This window comes from Falco cherrug, chromosome 9, assembly GCF_023634085.1.
Source record: "Falco cherrug isolate bFalChe1 chromosome 9, bFalChe1.pri, whole genome shotgun sequence".
Lineage (NCBI taxonomy): Eukaryota > Metazoa > Chordata > Aves > Falconiformes > Falconidae > Falco > Falco cherrug.
The window spans coordinates 13,243,380-13,263,579 of NC_073705.1; the positions used below are offsets into that span (position 1 = coordinate 13,243,380).

General features: G+C 60.1%; 1 protein-coding gene across 1 annotated transcript in view; it reads right to left on the reverse strand.

Moving 5' to 3' along the window:
* Positions 1-11,141, reverse strand: part of NIBAN2 (niban apoptosis regulator 2) — a 31,335-nt gene extending 20,194 nt beyond the window's left edge. Inside the window, exon 1 of the mRNA XM_055720840.1 lies at positions 10,935-11,141. Coding sequence (XP_055576815.1) covers positions 10,935-10,989 — 55 coding nt within the window. The 5' untranslated portion in view covers positions 10,990-11,141. The remainder of the gene's footprint in view (positions 1-10,934) is intronic.
* Between the last annotated feature and the right edge of the window lie 9,059 nt (positions 11,142-20,200).

Sequence of the window (20,200 nt, forward strand, 5' to 3'; positions counted from 1 at the left end):
GTCACTGAGATGAGCGGGAGCAGGAGCAGCAGCTGGGAGATGGGGGATGCCATAGGGATGCCTCACCAGAGGCAAGGAATTTTCCCCCTGGTCCAGAAAAAAAATAAAATAATAAAAAAAAAAAAAGGACAAAAAAGCTCATTGAAGCAGAGCCCCCGGGCTGGCTGAGCCGTGTCCCCTGCACTCGTGACGAAACCATGCCTGGCTCATTTCCCCAGCCCCCGCGGGACAGCCTGACTCAGCGGGGCCACAGGAAAGCCCCAGCTCCCCCTGCCTCCACGCAGGCTGCCCATGTCCCCCCGCTGCCAGCTCAGCAAGGGGGTGATGGCATCGGGAAGTGTTTGCAGAGCGATGGAGGAACAGACACCCGGGGGGGTCAGCCTGTCACATCCCTTTGCTGGTGTCCCTGCCCGGTGAAGGTCCCTCTGTGCTGTGGTGGCCCACAGGACACCCCGCTGGAAGGGGAACCATGAGCAGCGTGTGCTGGCCTGGCCAGGCTTGCCAAGGCTGCTGGGAAGGAGTTAATCACTAATTTAGCCAGTAAATGATTAGCGAGCAGGGACAGGTTGCTGTGAGGAGTACAGGCTCCCAGCAGCCGCAGAACCAGTGGCACTAACAGGGACATCCACGGGCTGGCACATAGTGCCACCAGCCCAGCCAGCTCACACCTCAGGGAGGCAAGAAAGGACAGAAGCTGACGGTCACCCAGATAAAGGCACCAAAACCAAATGGGCCCCTCCGCACCCAGTCACCAGCTGCTGGGCGCAGGCAGGGGTGCCGGTGCGAGGCAGTGGGGCACTGCTCACCAGCACAGCCCCATGGCATCCCTGGCTGTCCCCTGTGTGCCAGGCAGTGCCCACTCGGCTAGCGGTTCCCACACCTGGCACGCAAGGGGTGTAGCATTGCTGCCAGCATCCTTGCACCTGGCTGGCGGGAGGGGAGCTGGGGAGCACAGGCAGCACCACGGTGCGTATGCCACCCCAAAAGTCACCCAAGCGCCGACTTTCCCATGCTGACCCCCTGCCTCTGCCCTGCCCCTTGCATCCCCTTCTTGGACTGCTCCGATTCTCCCTGGTAGCCTGGGAGGACAATGAGGTTGGCTCTTCCAGCAAGAGAAACAGAGGAAAAGGCCACTGCAAGGAGGCTGATGTCACCAGCTGCATAAAGGGTGCCCGGGTCACCCACTGTGAGAGTGGGGCTGCTCCAGCAGTCCTGCATCGCTGCCTGTTCTAAACGCACCCGGGGGGTTCACCCACTGCCCCTCGGCTGCCCTCATGTGCCCCAAATCCTGGCATTACGCAGACAGTGTGTTTGGGCATCCCCTGCTGAGGGTGCACAGCACACTGGGGATGGGGTGCAGAGCATGCCATGGAAGGGATGCACAGCATGCCTTGGATACACTGCCCAGCACACCGGGGATGGGGTGCACAGGATGACAGGGATGGGGTTCTGAGCCAGACCTCAAGCAGCAGCACCCTGGGAGCCCTGAGCACCACCTGCAGCTGCTGAGCTGGGAATGGCCCGTGGACACAGGCTGTCCCCGCCAGGCACAGAGCCCCACTGCTGTGCCACCTGCCCTGATGCCAGCTCCCCCCACTGCAGCGCTGGGCTCTGCTCAGCACAGGCTCATCCCTGAGAGATTTTAGGAGTCAGCGTGACAGCACGTGATGGCTCGGGGCAGTCTGAGCATCAACAACGCAGTGACAACCAGGAGAAGGGACAGTGCAAGAGGTGCCACTGTCCACCTCCCTGTGGAGAGCCAGGCAAGCATCCCGCAGCACTGACAGGTGCCCCCAAAGGGTTAAGTCCCAGCTCACAGTTTAGGGTTCGGGGAATTTGATTCTGAGTTCATTTCCACCCAGAGACACTAACTCCTTCATATGGGCCTGACTCAGCCCAGCTGAGCATCTCCTGAGCATCCCCGGGGAGGAGGTTTCCAGCACCGGCTCCCAGGGCCATGCTGGGGCTGAGGGGAGTCGGCTGGGGGGACACGTGCCAGAACAGGGGCTGAAAGAAGGTTATTCCTGGGAGCAGCAAAACTCCCAGGGTCGACCCGGGCACTTTGTATTTTCCCCTCTCACACAGGCCAGGAGAGGCTGAAACAGGGAAAAACAAATTGAGGGGGGAGAGCAAAGCCCTGGACAGTTTCCCCTCTTACCGCCCCGTACCCAAACGCACCCTTCGCACAAATGCACCCAAACCCAGCCCAGGGCGTCTCTGCTCCTGGCTGCTATCAGGTTTTACACGGAGCTTATCTGGAACCAACCAGGAATGGAAACTGCTGCAGCGCTCCGTGCACTCCCCTGATGCCTGCACCCCGGGCACAGCACTGGGGGCCCCGGCAGGACTGCCATCACAGCCTGGCTCCAGCACCACTTCAAAATCCATCGGGAATATTTTCAGCTACAGATCAGCTCAGAAGCCCGGTCCGGGTGGCTAGGGGACACATCCTGCCACCCCCGCCGGCAGCAGCCCCGTGCAGCTCCACGGCCAGTAGCGCCGGGGATGTGCGGAGCGGCCAGCTGCCCTCTGACTCATGCCATTGTGGGGACGAGTGGGCAGGACGGAGGCTGAGCAGCAGGAAGGGATGAGGCAGCGGAGCCTCGGAGAAACCAGATGGGCCCAGGCCTGAACCGGTTCATCCTCTCCCGCCCTGCCTTTGCCGCACATGGTCTGCCCCAGATGAGTCAGAAGCGCCCGTAGTGCCAGCTCAAGGCTGGGGCACCCGTCGGGGACACGACTCTGTGCTTCGCCGCCTGCAAGGTGCACCCTTCACCAGCACCCAGCACCCTGCGGCATCCCTCATCCCAACTGTGTCCCTGGGGACGGCCCCGGGGATGCTCGGGGGGTGCAGCCCCAGCGTGGCAGCACCCACCCCGTCTCCCAGCACCGCGCCCAGCCCCGGCGGTTGCACAACGCTGCTCCCCTCCCAGCCCAGAGCAAACAAACCTGCCGCAGCAGAGCCGTGCCCAGCGCGGCCGCAGGAGGATCTAACGCAGACCATGAAATCCGTGGGGCCCAAAACGAAGCAGCACACTCAGCGGCAGCTCCCCGGCCTAGGAACAGCCAAAAAACCCCAACGGCGCTCTCGACCATGCTTCGGACAGCCTTCACCCGCTGCTCCTGCTCCCCAATCCCAGCCACAAAGCACAGGCTCAGCCTCCTGCATCAGCCCCGCTCCTGTGGCTTGGGGCCGCATCCAGCCCAGCGGATGAGGGATTAGCGTCCAGCTACGTGCTGGCGGGTGTTTTCCTGCAGTGTGGATGCCGGTCTCCCGCTGCTCCCCAGGAACAAGGCTGCTGTGGGACTGCGTGCGAGGAATGTGCATGTGAATAACAAACAGCGTTCAGCGTCTTTGAACGTCTCTGAGAAGCTGGTTGGGGCTGGACTGAGCCCAGTGCAAGATGTCTGCCCTGAACCTCCCTACCCAAACAGCCTCTGAGGGATGGGGGCAGACCCCTCCTGCCCACCCAACCCTGCCTGATCCAGGCAAGACCCTCCTGCCCTGTCCCTTGCCCTTTGAGCAGCCTTGCCTCCAGGGGTGATGCTCCAAAGCCACGGGGCGCAGCTGCCCACACAGGTATCCCAGCAGGAAACCCAGCCCAAAGTGCCACCCACCTGGGACCCAGGTTCAAACCTACCAGAAGAGGTGAATGCACTCACAGGACAGTCAGGATACATCCCACAGGCAGGGAGGTGGCTGTGGGGAGACGAAGCATCCCCATGGAGCACCTTGACTCAAGATGGATACCACCTGCCAAACCCTGTGCTGGACCAGGACCCACTGCCCTCATCCAGGCTGTAGTCATATCACCCTGCATGTCCCTTGTCCCCCAGGATCCCACCACCACCTGGTCAGACTTGAGAGGAGCTTCCAACCCTTTGGTGCTCACCCCATAGCGGGTGCTGCCCCACATTAGAGTGGGACTCAGCATCACCCCTCCCCAGATAAGGCACTGCTCATCCACTGGCACCAGCCCAGCAGCGTTGCATCTGCTCCAGCATGGTGCAACCTGCACCACGGCTGAGTCAAAGCAGGCAGTGCCACTGCAGGGTGCCGTGCCAGCATCCTTTGGGCACCCATGGCACCTGGGAGCTGCAAGACCAGGGGGTCCCCAAGGCAAAGAGGAGTCACCAAGGCAAAGGGGCCAGATCAAACTTGGGCATCTCTTGGTCTCTCATGCTCCAGGTGCCAGGGACAGCAGGGACTGGGTGGTCCTGGCTCTGGGATGTCCCAGCAAATGCTTCTGTGCTCAGCAGGGGACAAGCAGCCAGCCCCCTTGTGCCCCTGCCGTGCCCAGCCCTAGGGAGAGAAACTGAACCTGGCACACTCTCCCTCTGCTGAGCTGGCCAGTGCCAGTGGGAAACCCAATCCAATACCACGGGAGGAGACCAAACAAAGACTTTTATGTACATCCAAAAAAAAAAAAAAAAAGAAAAAAAGGGAAAAAAAAAAAAGAGGTATTTGAACAAAACAGCCCTGAGCCTGTTCAAGCTCTGCTGCAGCCCCTGCTGCCAGGGAGGTTCCTGTGCCCGGCTCCTCTGCAAGGCCGGGGCAGGACAGAGGGTCTCGCCCTGCCTCACAGTGCCCATCCCACCCCATGCCCCCAACACCTACTCCCTCCTCGCCACAGAGGGTGATGTCCTGGCCAAAGGTGGCCACGAGCTGTGTCTCCCACAGCCGAGGACGCTCCAGAAGCACCACAGCCCCTGGTGAAGCATGGACAACCCAGGCTGGTGGGCACCTGCCCCATGGGGCTGGCAGCCAGTGCCCAGCAGCACGGAACATCACCAGCTCCCTTGCTGCGGGAGGGTGGGCAGCAGCCAGCAGAGCGAAGCAGCTCCTAGGGAGAGGAAAGTCAGGGATGTTCCCCCAAGCAGGGATGCTCCCAAGGCAAGGTTCTGTCCTGGTCTCAGATGATGCCCTGCATGCGTTGGGATCAGAGGAAGGGACTCAGAATGCTTCCCATGGCTGAGCCACCACCATTTCATGTGCCTGGGGGCTGGCAGCCCTGCTCTCCTGCCCCACGCAGCAGCACTGAGGTCACCCCCACTTTGGGGAACATCCCTTCATGCAGGGAAACCCCCAAAGGGGCATCACGCCTAGCACTGAGCAGAGCTGGCAGAGAGGGGAAGCCAGGACAAGTGTTCTTTGCCCCACAGAAACCACTAGCATAGCAGGAGGGGAAGGAGGTCCTGCTCCAGGTCCTCTGCCAGCACCAGGGCAGAGCATCCCATCCATCCCTGCTGCATGGGGACAGCCCACCCTGGGGACTCCCACAGCAGAGGGGTCCAAGCCCCCAGGAGGAGGGCTGGGAGCCCGGCTGCAGGCACGAACAGATCCCTGCCAGGGAAGGGCAGAAAGGTATGGAGAAGGGCAGGAGGGCACGGAGAAGGCACCAGCCAAAGCAAGGAGCTGCACAGAACGCTACTGCCCTTTCCCTTTGAAAAAGGGGAAAAGGTGGAGTTTTACTCCTTCCTCCTCCTCTGGTCCAGGAGGCTGGGAGGAAGTCTGTTTGCAACGAGCAGCTCTGCTCGGCCCCTTCCTCCCCTCCCAGCTCCCCCTGGCACCGGGCTCTCCATAGAGCTGGCGTGGGCACATCCAGGCATGGGGCAGGGCTCAGGGCTGGCGAGGGGGCACAGCTGCTGCCTGGGGATCTCATGGCTGGGCACCACTTGGGCTCTGGGTGCTGCAGCCCAAGGCTGCGGTGATGCCTTCTGCAAACTGGGCAGTGGGACCAGACCTGGGTCCTGTGCAGGTGCTCAGCCTTGCGCTGGAGAGCTGGTGCTGGCCTGCCTGCAAACTGCACCCCGGCAAGCTTCCGTGTGGATAAGGATCCCTGGATCCCTCCAGCCCTCCTGCCTACTGAAAAGCTCCAAGACATGCTGAGCCCAGGGTCCTGGGAGTGTGGACGGCAAGAGCCCCATCCTGCAAGCAGACAGCTTCCCAGCTTCCCCCCATCTCCCCACTCGTTGGGAGCACGGGCAGGGCCACTGCCAGCTGGGTTGTGAAATAAAGCCTGGTCACAGGATGCTGTAACAGGGATAGAAATGGGACGGGTGGGTCCAACACTGCTCCTTCCCCATGGGCTGGACCAGACTTCTGCCTGGTTTGTCCATGAGATCCACCACCCATTGCATCCTCATGGACCAGGGCTGTCTAACCCTGGGCTCTATCGGTGGCTATTTCGGTGACTGTCTCCAAGCCCACGTGGCACCTTTTCTGTCCCTAGCACAGGGCCGGACCAGCAGCACTGTGGCTGTGGCAGAGCCATGGGTGGGAGCCAGCGGCTTGTTGTAACCTGCTGTGGGGCTCAGGCAGAGGGACGGGAGCCCGTCAGTCCCCAGGAGGGTGGGATAGAGCTGCAGTGGCGTGCCAAGAGGCGCCAAGCCTCCCTGGGCTCAGAGCCAGCCTCTGTAGCGACCTGAGGGCAGGAGGGAGGCAAAGGCTTGGGGAACTCCAGCTCTTGGCTGTGCTTCCTTCGCTGGGTCGCTTCAATGGGTTTAGGGGTGTCCGATACTGCAGTGGCAGAGGGGTCCTGGTCTGCGGGGTGCTTGTCTCTCCCTGGGCTGACCCAAGGGCCAAGGAGAGCTCTCGGCCATGATGCCAGCTGTGCTCCTCCTGTCCCCAGCCCTCCTGCTCCCAGGCAGAGCAGGGATGCCCTCCATGCGTGTCCCAGCCTGCTCAAGGCAAGACCTTGCTGGGGGAGGCAGGGAAAGACCCCTGGGAGGGGAGGCAGGCGCTGCCTCAGGGCTGAGCACAGGCAGGGCCAGGAGGGCTCCTGCCTCCTGCCCACGTGGGAAGGCCACCGGCACAAGAGGCCCCCGAAGCCAGTGATGTCCCCTGCCCCAACACGCTGGCTCCGAGTGAGCCCCGTGCCCTGACATGACGGCTGCAGGTAAGCCCTGGCTTGCCAGAACCAGCCCTTCCCCGCTGGCAGGGAGCCCTGACATGCCAGGGGAGTTATTTATTTCACAATGAAAGAAGACACACACTTCATTAGGAGAAACCACTTCACATCTCCAGCACATTACAGCACCGATCCCTCAGAGCCTCCCTGCATTGGACCCCTCCCAGGGCAGGGTGAGGGTGTCAGCCTTGAGACCAACCACAGAGCACATCACCAGCAGCCACCACCTCCCGCCCTGGCTGGAGCTGATCTGTGGTCAAGGCTAGGAAACGAGCATCATGCTTAAGGAAGCCATGGCAAACCTCTTTCCACTGCCAGTAACTTTCCCCCTGTGGCACACAGCAGCCAGGTGCCTTTCCATGTTTGCTGGGCACCTCCGGACCTGACCCGCAGCCTCTCCCGCCCACACTCAGCCTTCCAGCAGTAGGATGCTTCTCGGTGGCATTGCAGATACGCAGCCACTGATGCCCAATAAGGCTTGTTGGAGCAGAAAGGCTCTGGGTCCCAGCACCAGGGGTGAAGCTCAGTGTCACCTCTGCCATTGTTGTGTGGGCAGGTGTCTGTAGAAGTCCCACCCCAAATTAACAGCTAGTTTACTCAGTAATTAACAGGTTGGCGACTCCCTGGAGATACCAGAACAAGGTGTGAGATCCCGGGGACCCTCCCTGCACTGCCACCCACCTCCCACCCACCTCCCCATCCCTCTGGCCACAGAGGCACCCAGCAGCTCCTGCTGCACCCCTGGGCTCTCTCACCCGCCAGGTGCCTGGGACCACCAGCCCCATCGAGCAAAGTCACCCAGCTCCTGCCAACCACACTCCACCTCACCCTCCTGGAGAAGTGGTCCATGGGGCTGGGACGCGCTAGGGAAGGAACTATTCCAGCAGGAGGAAAGAGCTTCATGGAGTCCTGTGCTGAAGGCGCTATTGCCTTGGACATGAGGGGACACTGTGCAAAAACTCAAGACACCCTGTGACATCCTGGCTTTCCTGGGAGCCCTGGCAGGACACCCCATGCCTACCACCCTCGTGTCCCCAGGTGATGGTGCCTGTACTGGGCATCCTTACACAAGAAGAGGAGCCAGCCCTGCTCCAGCCTACGAAGCAGGTCAGAAGCAACTCCCAACTCACATTTGGGAGGAGGAGGAGGGCAGCTGAAGTGTGTTGACAAACAAGCTGGGTGACTCAGTCCAGGATGACATCCAAAGCTAGGCGACAAAAGAAAGCATTTACAGGTCATAGAGACCCTGGAGAAAGGGATGCAGGAGCTGCAGGCAGCACCACCTGAAAACCACCCCAGTGTAGATCACACCCCCTGGGCTGCCCTGTCAGCCCTAGCGCAGCAGAGAATCATCAGTGCTGGCAGGGACACTGCCTGCAGGCCTGCTTAGGCAGCAGGAGAGCAGTCCAGCCCCACCAGCACCGCCGGTGGGAGGAAAGACCCTGGTCCTGGGCCACCAACACACAAATCACGCGCCTGTGGCTCATAACCTCCAGGAGGTGTTGGCATCAGCTTCACTGCAGCCACTGCTGCGTGGGCTGGGACAGGGCATGGGACTGTCGCAGCACGGCTTTGATGGCAGAGGTCCCAGCACAGAGGGGACTGCACTGTGCATGGCACGGGAAGGCTTTTTGCCACCTCCCTCCTGCCTTTAAGGCACTTGCAGTGCTCAGAGCTCCGCTCCCAGCATGGGGGAAGATCTGGCCCAGGCTCTCACCATCTCCCCACAGCCCCAGGGCTTGCTGTGTGCCCAGCCAGCACAGTTCTGCCACTGTAAGGGGGCTGCAACCATGGGGAGCATCGCCAAGCCCAGGGGGCTCCTGTCCCTGCTGCAATTAGGAGTCACATCACCCTGGGAAGCCCCTCCAAACTCCCCAGAGTTGGGAGGACAACTGGGAAAAGTTTCTTGGAGAGAGGATAGATCATTCCCTGGGTGCTGGCAGGAGAAGCAGCAGCAGAGAACAGGCCGCGCTAAGCAGGAAAACCTGGAGTTTTCCCCGCCACGTTGCTTTGCATGCCTGACAGCAAGTCGTGCCTTGCCTGTTGGGTTACAGCCCCTCCCAGCTCCAGGGGCTTTTCACCCATCGAGGAGCCCGGGCGGAAAGCGGAGAGGTGCGTACTGAACCCAGTGGGCTCCAGCGTCTCCCAGGGAGGTGTCCCAGTACAGGTGTGGGTCCCCCACCTTCCTCACCCCGAACCTTCAGAGCTGCAGCATGGCACAGGACACATACCAGCACAATCTCCGTAATCCTGTCTCATAGGAATCCTATTTTCACCATGAAAACTCATCTGCAGACCCCGGAACCCCCTAGGCATGGGCTGAAACCCCCCTGGTGTAACAGCTCGGCTCCTGCCAGCATGCAGCCATCCAGCCTGGCCTCGCACACACCCAATTTCTAGCCCAGCAGAGACAGATTCCTGCATAGGAAACCCAGCCAGGCTTTTCCTTGTTATTCTTCAGGATTAAGATCACAGGGCTTGGCCGGGGAGCTCTCTCTGCACGGAGAACCAGCAAGTTAAAGGGAGATTCGGGATATGCTTCGGACCCGAAGGTGCTGCGGTGAGCAGCCGCGTGCAGACCCAAGTTGGTGCAACCTCCCGGATCGGCGGCGGCGAGCTTTTAACTACGCAACACGAAAACCCCACAGCATGTTACAAGCTTTCCTTCAAAGCTCGGAAACCTGCTGGCGTCCTGCTGAGCTGCATACCACGTAAGCATTCCTGCCAGCCGGGCCAGGATGGTGGGGCCTGGCAAGACAGATGGGCTCCACCATACGCTGCAAGACATGGAGCCCGTGTGCCGGTACCACAGCAGCAGCACCATCAGCGCCGGACCCGCAGCCGCTTTTTCCCCAAAGTCCTTGGGGAAAAGGACTTTCGAGCTGCTCCAGTGGCTTTATGGTGGAGATGGAGGAAAGATACAGCAGAGCCACCTCCAAAACCCTGGTGCCCCCTGAGCCCTTGAGCCCTCTGCAAGGCGCACAAGGTCCAGCACGAAGCCAGCACGCTCCTCCGTGCCACACAGCTAGGTGTGGCTTCGCGGGGGGGTTGTTTAACCCCCCGGAGAGGTGGATTTTTCAGCCTGGGGGGCTGAAACCGAAGCCGGCACACGAAAGGGCTCAGAGGTCAAGTCCTGCCTGCTTGGAAGCCCCGGGGAGCAGAGCGCCCGCATCACAACTGATGCAAGGTGGCTTGGGGGGGGGGGCACAGCACCCTGCCAGAGGGGTGACCCCACTTACAGGGGTCACGCGAGTCACCGCAGGCACCAATTAGCAGCCCTGCCGCCCCCCCAGCCCTGGCTCACACAAACCCCTGCCTGTCCAGAGCCATAATCCCACGTTCAGCGATTCCCAGCCAGCCCTGAGCAGACACCCCGCCGGGGGCACAGGCGCTGCCGACACCCCGGGACAGCCGGGCTCTCAATAACCACATTGTCACCCTGCCCCGTCCCACTGCGGCAGGGGGGGCCTGAGCGTCCTGCCCGTGCCAGGGCAGGCCTGAAGCATCCCAGTGAGACCCCAGGGGTGCAGCCAGTCCTTACTCCCACCCCAGAGCCCCTGGGGGGGCTTCCCTCGGTACCCCCCGCTGACAGCGGCTTCCCTGCACAGGACCCAGGTTGCCAGCATCCCCCCGGAGCCCAGCTCCCCCCCTTCCCTCCCCACCGCCCGGGGAAGCTCAGCACACGAACACGCTCCCCGCTCCTCGGAGCCAACACAAACACCCCCGGCACAACCCAGCCTTTCATTTGGGAGGCAGACAGGCACCTCGGGTACCCCCCCCACCCCCACCTCCGGGCTGTGCCCAGCCAAGGGGACAGGCAAAAACACAGAGAAACTGCAACGTGGTGGGGGGAAAAAAAAAAAAAAAAAGTTTAAAGTCCGGGAGAAAGAGGCAGAGCAGGCGGGGGGGTCCCGGGAACACGGGGAGGGTGTGTGCCCAACCCGCCCCCCACCCCGGAGTGCGGCAAGGCATGGGGACAGCCCGGCTGGGGCAGGGGGAGGGGGCAGCGCGCCGGGGGCTCACCCGCGATGTGCTGGCGGCGACCCTCGTCCAGGTGCGTGGAGACCACATCTCCCATGGCGAGCGGAGCCGGGCCGGGCCGGGCGGCGGGAGGAGGAGAGGAGGAGGAGGAGGTGGAGGAGGAGGAGGAGAGGAGGAGGAGGAAGGCAGCGCCCGGGGCGGTCAGGCAGCGCGGCGCCCCATGGCAGCCCCGGCTCCGCCGGCCCCCCCGGCCCCTCCCCCCGCACCGCCCCGGCCGCGTCAGCGCCCGGGGAGCGCCGCGCCGGGGGGGGAGTGTGTGTGCGGGGGTGTGAGGTGGGAGTGAGTGTGAGTGCCTGCGTGTGTGAGTGTGTGTACGTATGTGTGAGTGAGAGTGCCTGCGTGTGTGTGTGTGCATGCGTGTGTGAGTGTGAGTATGAGCATGTGAGTGTGGGTGTATGTGTGTAAGTGTGAGTGTGTGTACACGTGTGTGTATGTGTGTGTGTGTGCATGCGTGTGTGTGTGTGTGTATGTGAATATGGGTGTCAGTGAGTGTGTGAGTGTATGTGTGTGAGTGTGAGTGGGTGTGCATGCATGTGAGTGTATGTATGTGTGAGTGTGCGTGCATGCATGTGAGTGCAAGTATGTGTGTCAGTGTGAGTGGGTGTGGGTATGTATGCACAATTGAGGGGGGTGTGATGGGGTGTGAGTGTGTGTGCACGTGTGTGAGTGTTAGTGTGTGTGTGCACATGTGATATGTCTGTGTGGGTGTGTATGTGATTGTATGTGGGGTGTGTGTACAAGTGTGTGTATAAAAAAGTGTGTGTTTGTGTGTGTACAGGCCTGTGTCCCATTGCCTGTCCCCTCGCTGTAATTAGCTACCCTGACACTGCCGGGGGAGGCCCAAGGAGGGCAGCTGCGCCCCCCACCAGGCTGCACCCCCCCACCAGGCTGTGCCCCTCGGGTCTGGGTGCCAGGGAGCACCTCAGCCCCCCCATGGCTGTGCCCGCGGGTCCCCAGCCAGCCCGTGGCTGCTGGCACCAGCCAAACCAGCTCAGTCCTGGCACCAGCCTCCCCTACTCCTGACATCCCTTCACCCGGCTGTTGCGGACCCTCCTGACATCGCTTCACCTGGCCATCGCCGACCCTGCGTGCTCCTGCTCCCTGCAGCCCTGCACTCCCCAGTGCCAAGGTGGATGGTGGCCCTGGGAGCCGGAGTGGGGCGGGGGGGGGGGTGGGGGGTGGGGGGGTGGCAGGCAGGGGGCCTCCCTCCCCAGCCTCTGGGCAGCCCACGTCCTGCGGGGGAATGGGATGGAAAAACTCAAGTTGCCTTAAAACACATTCCATAGATTTTGGACCAAGAGCTGTTTGGCTCCACTCGCCTGGGGTGGGGGCTGGCATCCCCCACACCAACCAGCTGGGGAGCTGGAGGGCACAAAGTGGGATACTGGAACCAGTAACGCTCCACCGATCTAGCCAAAATCCACTGGCACACCCTGCGTCGGAGCTGAAGATCACCCGGCCGGCTCCCCGGAGCGCTGCGGGGAGGTGGGTGAGCTCCCACGCCGGGGCTGCCCCACCGGGGAGGGAAGCCGCGGGGGCTGGGGAGCTGGAGGAAGCGGTGGGAAAGCTCCTCCTTCCTCTGCTCTTGCTGCAGCTCCTCTCCCGAGAGCAACATGCGGAAACAGCCCTCGCAGGATCCTCCACGCGCTGCCTGGGCAGGATCCAGCGATCCGGCTGGAGGCAGCAGCCGGGCTGTGACCAAAGAAGGAAGAGGAGGAGGAAGGGGGAGGACGTGGTGGTGTGGCCAGAAAGTTCAGACTGTTCCCAGTTGGCAGCTCCAGGGAGTAGCTACCGAGGTGGATCCATGCCTTGGGATTGCTCTGGTCCCTGGATGCTTCCAGACCACTGAGAGCCTGGGCTTGGCGGGGCTTAGCCACGGCCAGGTTGCTTGGCCAGGTCCAGGCCAGCCGGCATGGAAACGGCTCGGAGGCTGCGAGTCTTTTCCTGGGCTGGACTGTTTACCCGGCGGCAGGAGCGGAGAGTGGAGGAGGCCAGCCTGGAGCAAGGCATCCTGTTTATCCTGCCTGAAATAGCTCTTTGCAGCCGGCCGCAAGCTGCTGGGCTGGGGAGTGGGACAGGAGGCTGCTTGCACCTCTCCCTGCCAGCTGCCACCAGTCCTGCCCTGAAATGGCACCCACCACCCACCCAGCACACCCAGGGGGGGCCAGGGGCTCCTTCCCTCCCACCGTGCCGGGATGCTGCCACCCTGGGGCTAAGCATCCTCCTGAGTGGGGAGGCTTACGGGTACTCCCACGCCAGGCTGAGCTCTGCTAAAGCCAAACACTCAACACGACGCCAAAGAACATCAGGACATCAATTCACACCCAGATGCCACCCTGCACCTTCCCCAGCACCCGTGGGAGCAAGGGGGGCTGGGGTGTCCCCTGGGCTGGGCTCACCCCCCGAGGATGCCCACCATGCATCAGCCCTTTCCATCTTAACACAGTTCTTACCCCCACAAGACATTTAAAAGGGAAAATCGTTCCAAAGCTGAAATATTTGCCTTTTTTTCTTTGCCATGCCTTGTAAGAAGAAGGCTTTACCCTTAGCAGTGGGTTTGTTTGCAGTTTGTTTGCTTGGCCAAAATGCTGTTGAAATCAAGGGAATCTCGTGGGAAATTTAGCTACAGTGAAATCTCATTTCCAACAGAAAATTGTTCCACTGGAGACTTTTAAACACTTTCCCCATCACTGATCCCCGAGGAGTCTGGCTCTGAATTAATTTGAAAGTCTGCCTTAGTGGGGTGATGGTATTTGAAAGGTGGGGAAAATGCATCCACCTTCCTCAAATCGAAAAAAACCCGTCGATGTCTACCCACAGTAATAACTCCATTATTATAAACCAAGCTTCATTCCTTTAAAAGAAGCAATGTATGGAATAGGATTTAGGCAGTGCGCACAGAGTCCTGCTAAATAGGCCAAGAAAGTGGTATAAACCCCTTATTTTTGAAAAATCCATCCACATAAGCACTGGAGCACTACATACTGAGCCATTACCCACCTCTTTTGCCCACTGATGTATTTCTTAAATAAAAAGCTAAAGCAACCAATTAAAAGGTAAAAAATAGAGGCCATTGATATTGTTGATTTGCAAACAGAAAGGTTATATTTGTGGCATGCTCAGAATAGCATGTCAACAGAGACTGGAGGCTACAGCACAGACACAGAGGCCATTTCTGGGGCTTGAAAAACCACCTGAAAATGGGCACGCCACTCCGGCACCGCTGGTGCTGGGCGGTGATGCAGCGCTGGGCTTTTGCCACACACTGGCTGGTGGCAGAGACAGGCTCAGCTGCTAAAGCTTGTGAGGGGGAAAGAAAAGGAGTTATCTTAAGGGTTTTGTTATGATAGGAGGCGTTTGGAAGCTCAAAGCTCAGCTGCGGCATCATGTTGAGCACTTCTCGATGTATTCCCACGTGGCCATGTGCAGAGGTTGTCCCTATGCAGTCTTGGTGGGGATTTGCTCTGTCCCTGCTGCCCCACTGGGTGCCTGAGGAGGATGGGGACAAGGATGGGGTGGGGACAGGGATGGGAATGGGGATGGTTTGTCCTTCCTCTATTACTGCCAGTTTCTGGGAGTAGCATGGGGCAAAGCCCTGCTCAAGTGTTGAGCCTGTCCCGCCATAGCTGGGTAAGGGGTGCAAGCCCCCCAGTGCCCCAGTGCTTTCCTGCCACCCCCCCAGCCCCATCCTCCCCCAGGACACCTTTAAATTCATCCCTTCTGCACTGCCTGTGTGCGAGGGTGGCTCGCTCCTTTGGCATAATGACAGGCAGCAGCGCCTGTCTGCTGGCTGGGACATCATCCCACGCTCCTTCCCCACATCCCTCAGCAGAGGCACCTGTTCTGTGTGCTGCTGCTGCCGCTGAGGCTGGAGCTGAGCCCTGCTGAGTTCAGGAGCCCTCTGCAGCCCTGAGCAGAAGGAAACCAAACACAGCAGCTCCTGCACCACAGATGATGTTTAAATGGGTTTATCAAGCCCAGCCCCGTGTCTGTCCATGTGCCCAGGCCGTGAGCGGACCCAGCACAGACATCCCTCCCGTTAGAGACTGTGGAAATACAGAGTTTTAAAAAATTACACTGTGATAAAGTCTAATCATCCCAGCTAATTACATCTCACAGAGCAGATGGAAATAGTGCTTATCTGCCTGGAGCTGGCTGAATTATCCTAGCTTCGAAATGAAGGATTTCCCTGTGAAAATAAGCCTGGGAAAACAAACACTGTCATGGTTTCAGGCAGCTGCCCGGGACCACGGCGATGGCAGCAGCGATCTGAGGTAGTCCCTGAATCGGCAAAGCCCTCAAAGCACCCGTGAAGCCTGAGGCTGGTGTAGAAGTCCACCATGATGAGCAAAGTACTCCAGACCTCTCCTTCACCTTCCCAGGGACCCAACACAGCTGGACGATCCTGATGCCCCAATCCATGTCCGTGAGGGAGCATTAAAAAAAAAAAAAAAAAAAGTTGATTGTTTGGGACACTTTTGTGTTCACAGAGGTCAAACTAAGCCTGCCAGGGTCAGCATGCTCAGCTCCCTGCCCCTTTGGCTGGTCCCCCTGGGTTCGGTACCCATGGGGAGGATCACCCCTGCCTTGCTCCCTTTGGATTTCCCACGCAGTCATTATCACGGTGTAAAATCTGACCTCTTAGCAGCAAAGGTGGTCAGTGCACCTGCAGAGCACCCAGAACAGGCTGTTCCCCATCCCTTAACACCTCCAGGACCTGCTGAATTCCTGCAACCACCGAACACAGGAGTACATTGCAGGATAAGGCTTTCAGCCCAGTAAATATTTATTTCCCTTTCTCTGGCATAAGGAGCAATCAGCAGTTTTCCTTTCACTTTCATTGACCCTGGGGCCAGGATCTGTTTCCACCTCAGCCAGATCACCAGGAAACCTGATCGCTTTGGGGGAAGAGCCTGGAGGTGCTTGCAGGCAGGACGTGCAGCCTGGGGGGTTTCAGGCTGTCCTTTGCAAATAGAGCTGCATGCATTTCTTTGGTGGTGCTGGCAGCCAAGGCTCAGGTCCCTATCCACGGGGGGACAGCCACATGCAAACCCACCTGGGGTCACCCCTAAGGCCTCGGAGGTGAATAAGACATGTCCCTGGTAAGGGACTCTGCTGTGGCACAGGGTCTGAGCAAGCCAAGGTTGGGCAGGAGGGAAAAGCACCCCTGTCAAACAAGAGTGTGAACGTGTCCTTGAGCGCAGGGGGCTGCTCGCCTTTGAGCAGTGGTCTTGGTGCAATTAACAGCTGTATAATTGCAGCAGTAAAACTTCCTTCTGCTGATAAAGACAAGGGCAACTCTGCGTAGCCCTGCAGAGCAGCAGTGCAGTGCTCGTGGCTCCGGGGATGGGCCCCATGGGCTGTTGCACCCTCAGTTCCACCGACTCCAGGGGGATTTGCTGTGCCGGAGCAGCGCTCTGAGATAACAGGGTGACTAAGCAGTGCTGAATCAGGCCTGCCACGACCCCGGCTTTTGCTGAATCAGGGCCAGAGCCGGGGCAGGGCAGGATCAATAACCTCCAGCCCCAGCTCCAGCCTGGTTCTGCGCAGAGGGATGGAGAGGACCAGCTCCAGGCCTGGCCCTGGCTGGGGAGAAACTGGGACCCTGCAAAAAAACACAAGCCAGTCCCACGGGGCTGTGGCAGGTAGCACAGAGGTCGGGGGGTGCTCGGGAGGTTCACCCCCACTCACACACCCCGTGGGTGAGCACCCACCCACCGCGCCTGCGAGCGCCGCGCTGCAGGGAGCGGGCGACGGGGCCAGGGACCGCAGCCCCCGGGGCTGCCCAGGGCACGGGTGGAGGCGGGTGGCTCATGCGGATCACCATTCCCCTCTGCTGGTCGGGACTGGGATAACTGGTCGCCGCCAACCAGGCGGAGGGTGCGACAGCCTGGCTGCCTCGGCACCAGCACTGGCAGCGGCACGGGCGTGCGTATGGCATGGGCACGGGTATGGGTATGGCATGGGTGTGGGTATGGCATGGGCATAGGTATGGGTATGGGTATGGCATGGGCACAGGTATGGGTATGGCATGGGCACAGGTATGGGTATGGCATGGGTGTGGGTATGGCATGGGCATAGGTATGGGTATGGGTATGGCATGGGCACAGGTATGGGTATGGCATGGGTATGGGTATGGCATGGGCACAGGTATGGGTATGGCATGGGTGTGGGTATGGCATGGGCATAGGTATGGGTATGGGTATGGCATGGGCACAGGTATGGATATGGCATGGGTGTGGGTATGGGTATGGCATGGGCACAGGTATGGGTATGGCATGGGTGTGGGTATGGCATGGGCATGGGTGTGGGTATGGGTATGGCATGGGCACAGGTATGGGTATGGCATGGGTGTGGGTATGGCATGGGCATAGGTATGGGTATGGCATGAGTGTAGGAGTGGGTATGGGTATGGCATGGGTGTGGGTATGGCATGGGCATGGGAGTGGGTATGGGTATGGCATGGGTATGGGTATGGCATGGGTGTGGGTATGGGTATGGCATAGGTATGGATATGGCACGAGTATGGCTTGCGTACAGCATGTGCATGGCATGTGCATGGGTATGGCACGGGTATGACATGGGTATGGCGTGAGTATGGCATGGGTATGGCATGGGCGTGAGTATGGCATGGGTATGGCATGGACGTGAGTATGGCATGGGTATGGCGTGGGAACAGGCATGGGCACTGGCACTGGCACAGGGTGTGAGAACTGGTCGGGGCATGAGAATAGGCACAGGCACCAGCACGACAGGGGCATGGCAGACAGCCTGCCTGCCTCGGGCAGCGGCACTAACATGGGCAAGGGGTGTGGGAACGGGCACTGGCACTGGCATGGCTGTAGGTGTGGACACCAGAACTGGTATGGGCATGGGGTACTGGCACTAGCATGGGCACCAGGGTGACCACAGGGTGTGGGCATGGGCACCAGCACCAGCGTGGGGCGTGCTTGTGTGTACAAGGCATGGGCACAGGACACAGGGCATGGGAGTGGGAATATGGCTTGGGCACTGGCAGTGGTATGAGGCGTGGGAACAGGCACTGGTATAGGACGTGAGAACAGGTATGGGCATGGGCACAGGCACTGGCATGGAGCATGGGAACAGGCACGGGCACCAGCACGGCATGGGCATGGCAGACAGCCTATCTGCCTCAGGCAGCAGCACCAACATGGGCAAGGGGTGTGGGAACAGGCTCTGGCATGGCTGTAGGCATGGGCTTAGGCACCAGCACTGGCATGGACATGGGGTACTGGCACCAGCATGGGCACCGGGATGACCACTGAGTATGGGCATGGACACTGGCACAGCATGGGGCATGTTTGTGTGTGCACAAGGCATGGGCACAGGACACAGGCATGGGATATAGGGCATGAGGATGGGAATGGGGCATGGGCATGACATGGGGCACAGGCAATGCCTCCCCAGCCCCTCCAGCTGCCTGCAGGCTTCTGCAGGGACTCTGGAGAGGCTGGGGGTTCTGCCAGCTGCCCAGCCTTCCTGAGGAGCCCACGTGTATGGGCACTGGACACCAATAAACATGGGAACGATGGTCTCAGCCCCTTTGGCACTGGTGGCTATTCCCAGTGGCAGTCAGGCCAGGATGCGGCCCTGGCTCTGCTCTTTGCTGTGGGATACCGCCAAGAGTGGTTTTCTGACCTGTAGGTTCTGCTCCGCTTCTAAACCCTGGGCAGGGACGTGGCGTCGCTTCATGCAAATCCTGGTGCTGGGTCACTGCAGCCACCACCCTGGCATTTGCACCAGGGAAAGGAAAAAACCCTCCTATGTCTGAACAATGATGAACAGCTGGAAACAGTGGGAAAACCCAAAGCACAGAGCCTGAGCCCCGCTTGCACCTGCAGCAAGGTACCTCTGCTCAGCCATCACCCCTCACTGACTCCAGTGAAAACACTGGACGCTTGGAGATGATTAACCCTGAGCAGCTTCACCCAAGGCAGCGCATGGGGACAAAGCAACGGGTGAGGCTGTGCCCTCCCTATCCCTGCAGCCACCTTCACTTGGGACACATTCCTGGCCCCAGGTGAGTCATTTAATGGTCACCAATTTGTCCCTGCCCGCACTGAGGGTGGGGTGGAAGCAGCCTGCCTGTTTCACACCCCCTGAGGATGGATGCATCCCCCAGCGGGATGAAGCCTGGGGGGTTTCCACCTCTCTGGGGCTCTGGAGGAGAGGACAGCCCCAGGGCTCACACAGTTTTGCAGAGACTCACCCTGCCTGCTAGCCAGGGGAATCAGAGGGCCCAGGGATACGCTCACACTCTTCCCCCACTGCCCTGTGAGTGCCCCTGAGCCCCCCAGTGCTTCTGGGGACTGCCTGGTCCCCGGGGAAGGTGGGCAGGGGGCAGTAGGAGCTGCTGGTGTTTCCCCCAAGCCTCAGGACTCAGCAGACTGTGGGACGTCCCCATTTTTCCCAGTTAAACTTATTTCCCACATCTCAACAGTTTTCAACTGAACTTTTGGGGCTGAAAAAGCCCAGAGCAAGGCCTCCCAGTCCAGATGCCTTAGGAGAGGACCAGCAAGGAGGAATCAGGATGAGGCCCCGGGGCTGCTTGGGAAAGCTTCTCCTACATCAACCCCACCTCGGTGCCGCAGACATCCTCAAACTTGTCATGCAGGAAAACCAGTTTCAGCCAGCTCCCTCGAATTTCTTGACCAGTCCCTCATCTTGCCTCTGAGCTCCCCCCGTTATTTAGGCAGGGTTCAATCCCATGCCAACAGCCACTGCTCCCTGCAGAGTTCCCAGCTGCCAGACCCGGTCACCCCAATTCACATCACCTGGACCAAACCAGCACAGGATGGAGCGAGGGGAGCAGCCACCACCCCTCCCCTCCCCCCCTGATGTTCCTTCTCAGCCCTGTGGTGGAAAGGGGGGATGAAGAAATGCTGGTCCCCTTCCCTTACCTGCAGATGGTGGCTCTGCTGTGCTGGGGGGGTCCAGGCTGCATGGCTCCAGCTCATGACCTGAAGCCCCTTGCAGAGAATGGCTCCTGGTGGTCCCCAAGGTCTATGGCCTGTGGCCAGCAGCCCATGGTCTCTGCCTGGGGGACCCACCAGCCCGAGGTATTTTGCACCCCAGCAAATGCCTTCAAGTGGGAACCAGCCTCCAGTCCCCCAGCCCCAAAGCCAGCAGGCTCCTGGGCATCAGGACGTGGGCTCCCCAGATCTGACGGGGCTGAGCCCATTCTGTCAGGAAGGCAACACCAAAGCATCCTTCCCACAGGCAGCCCA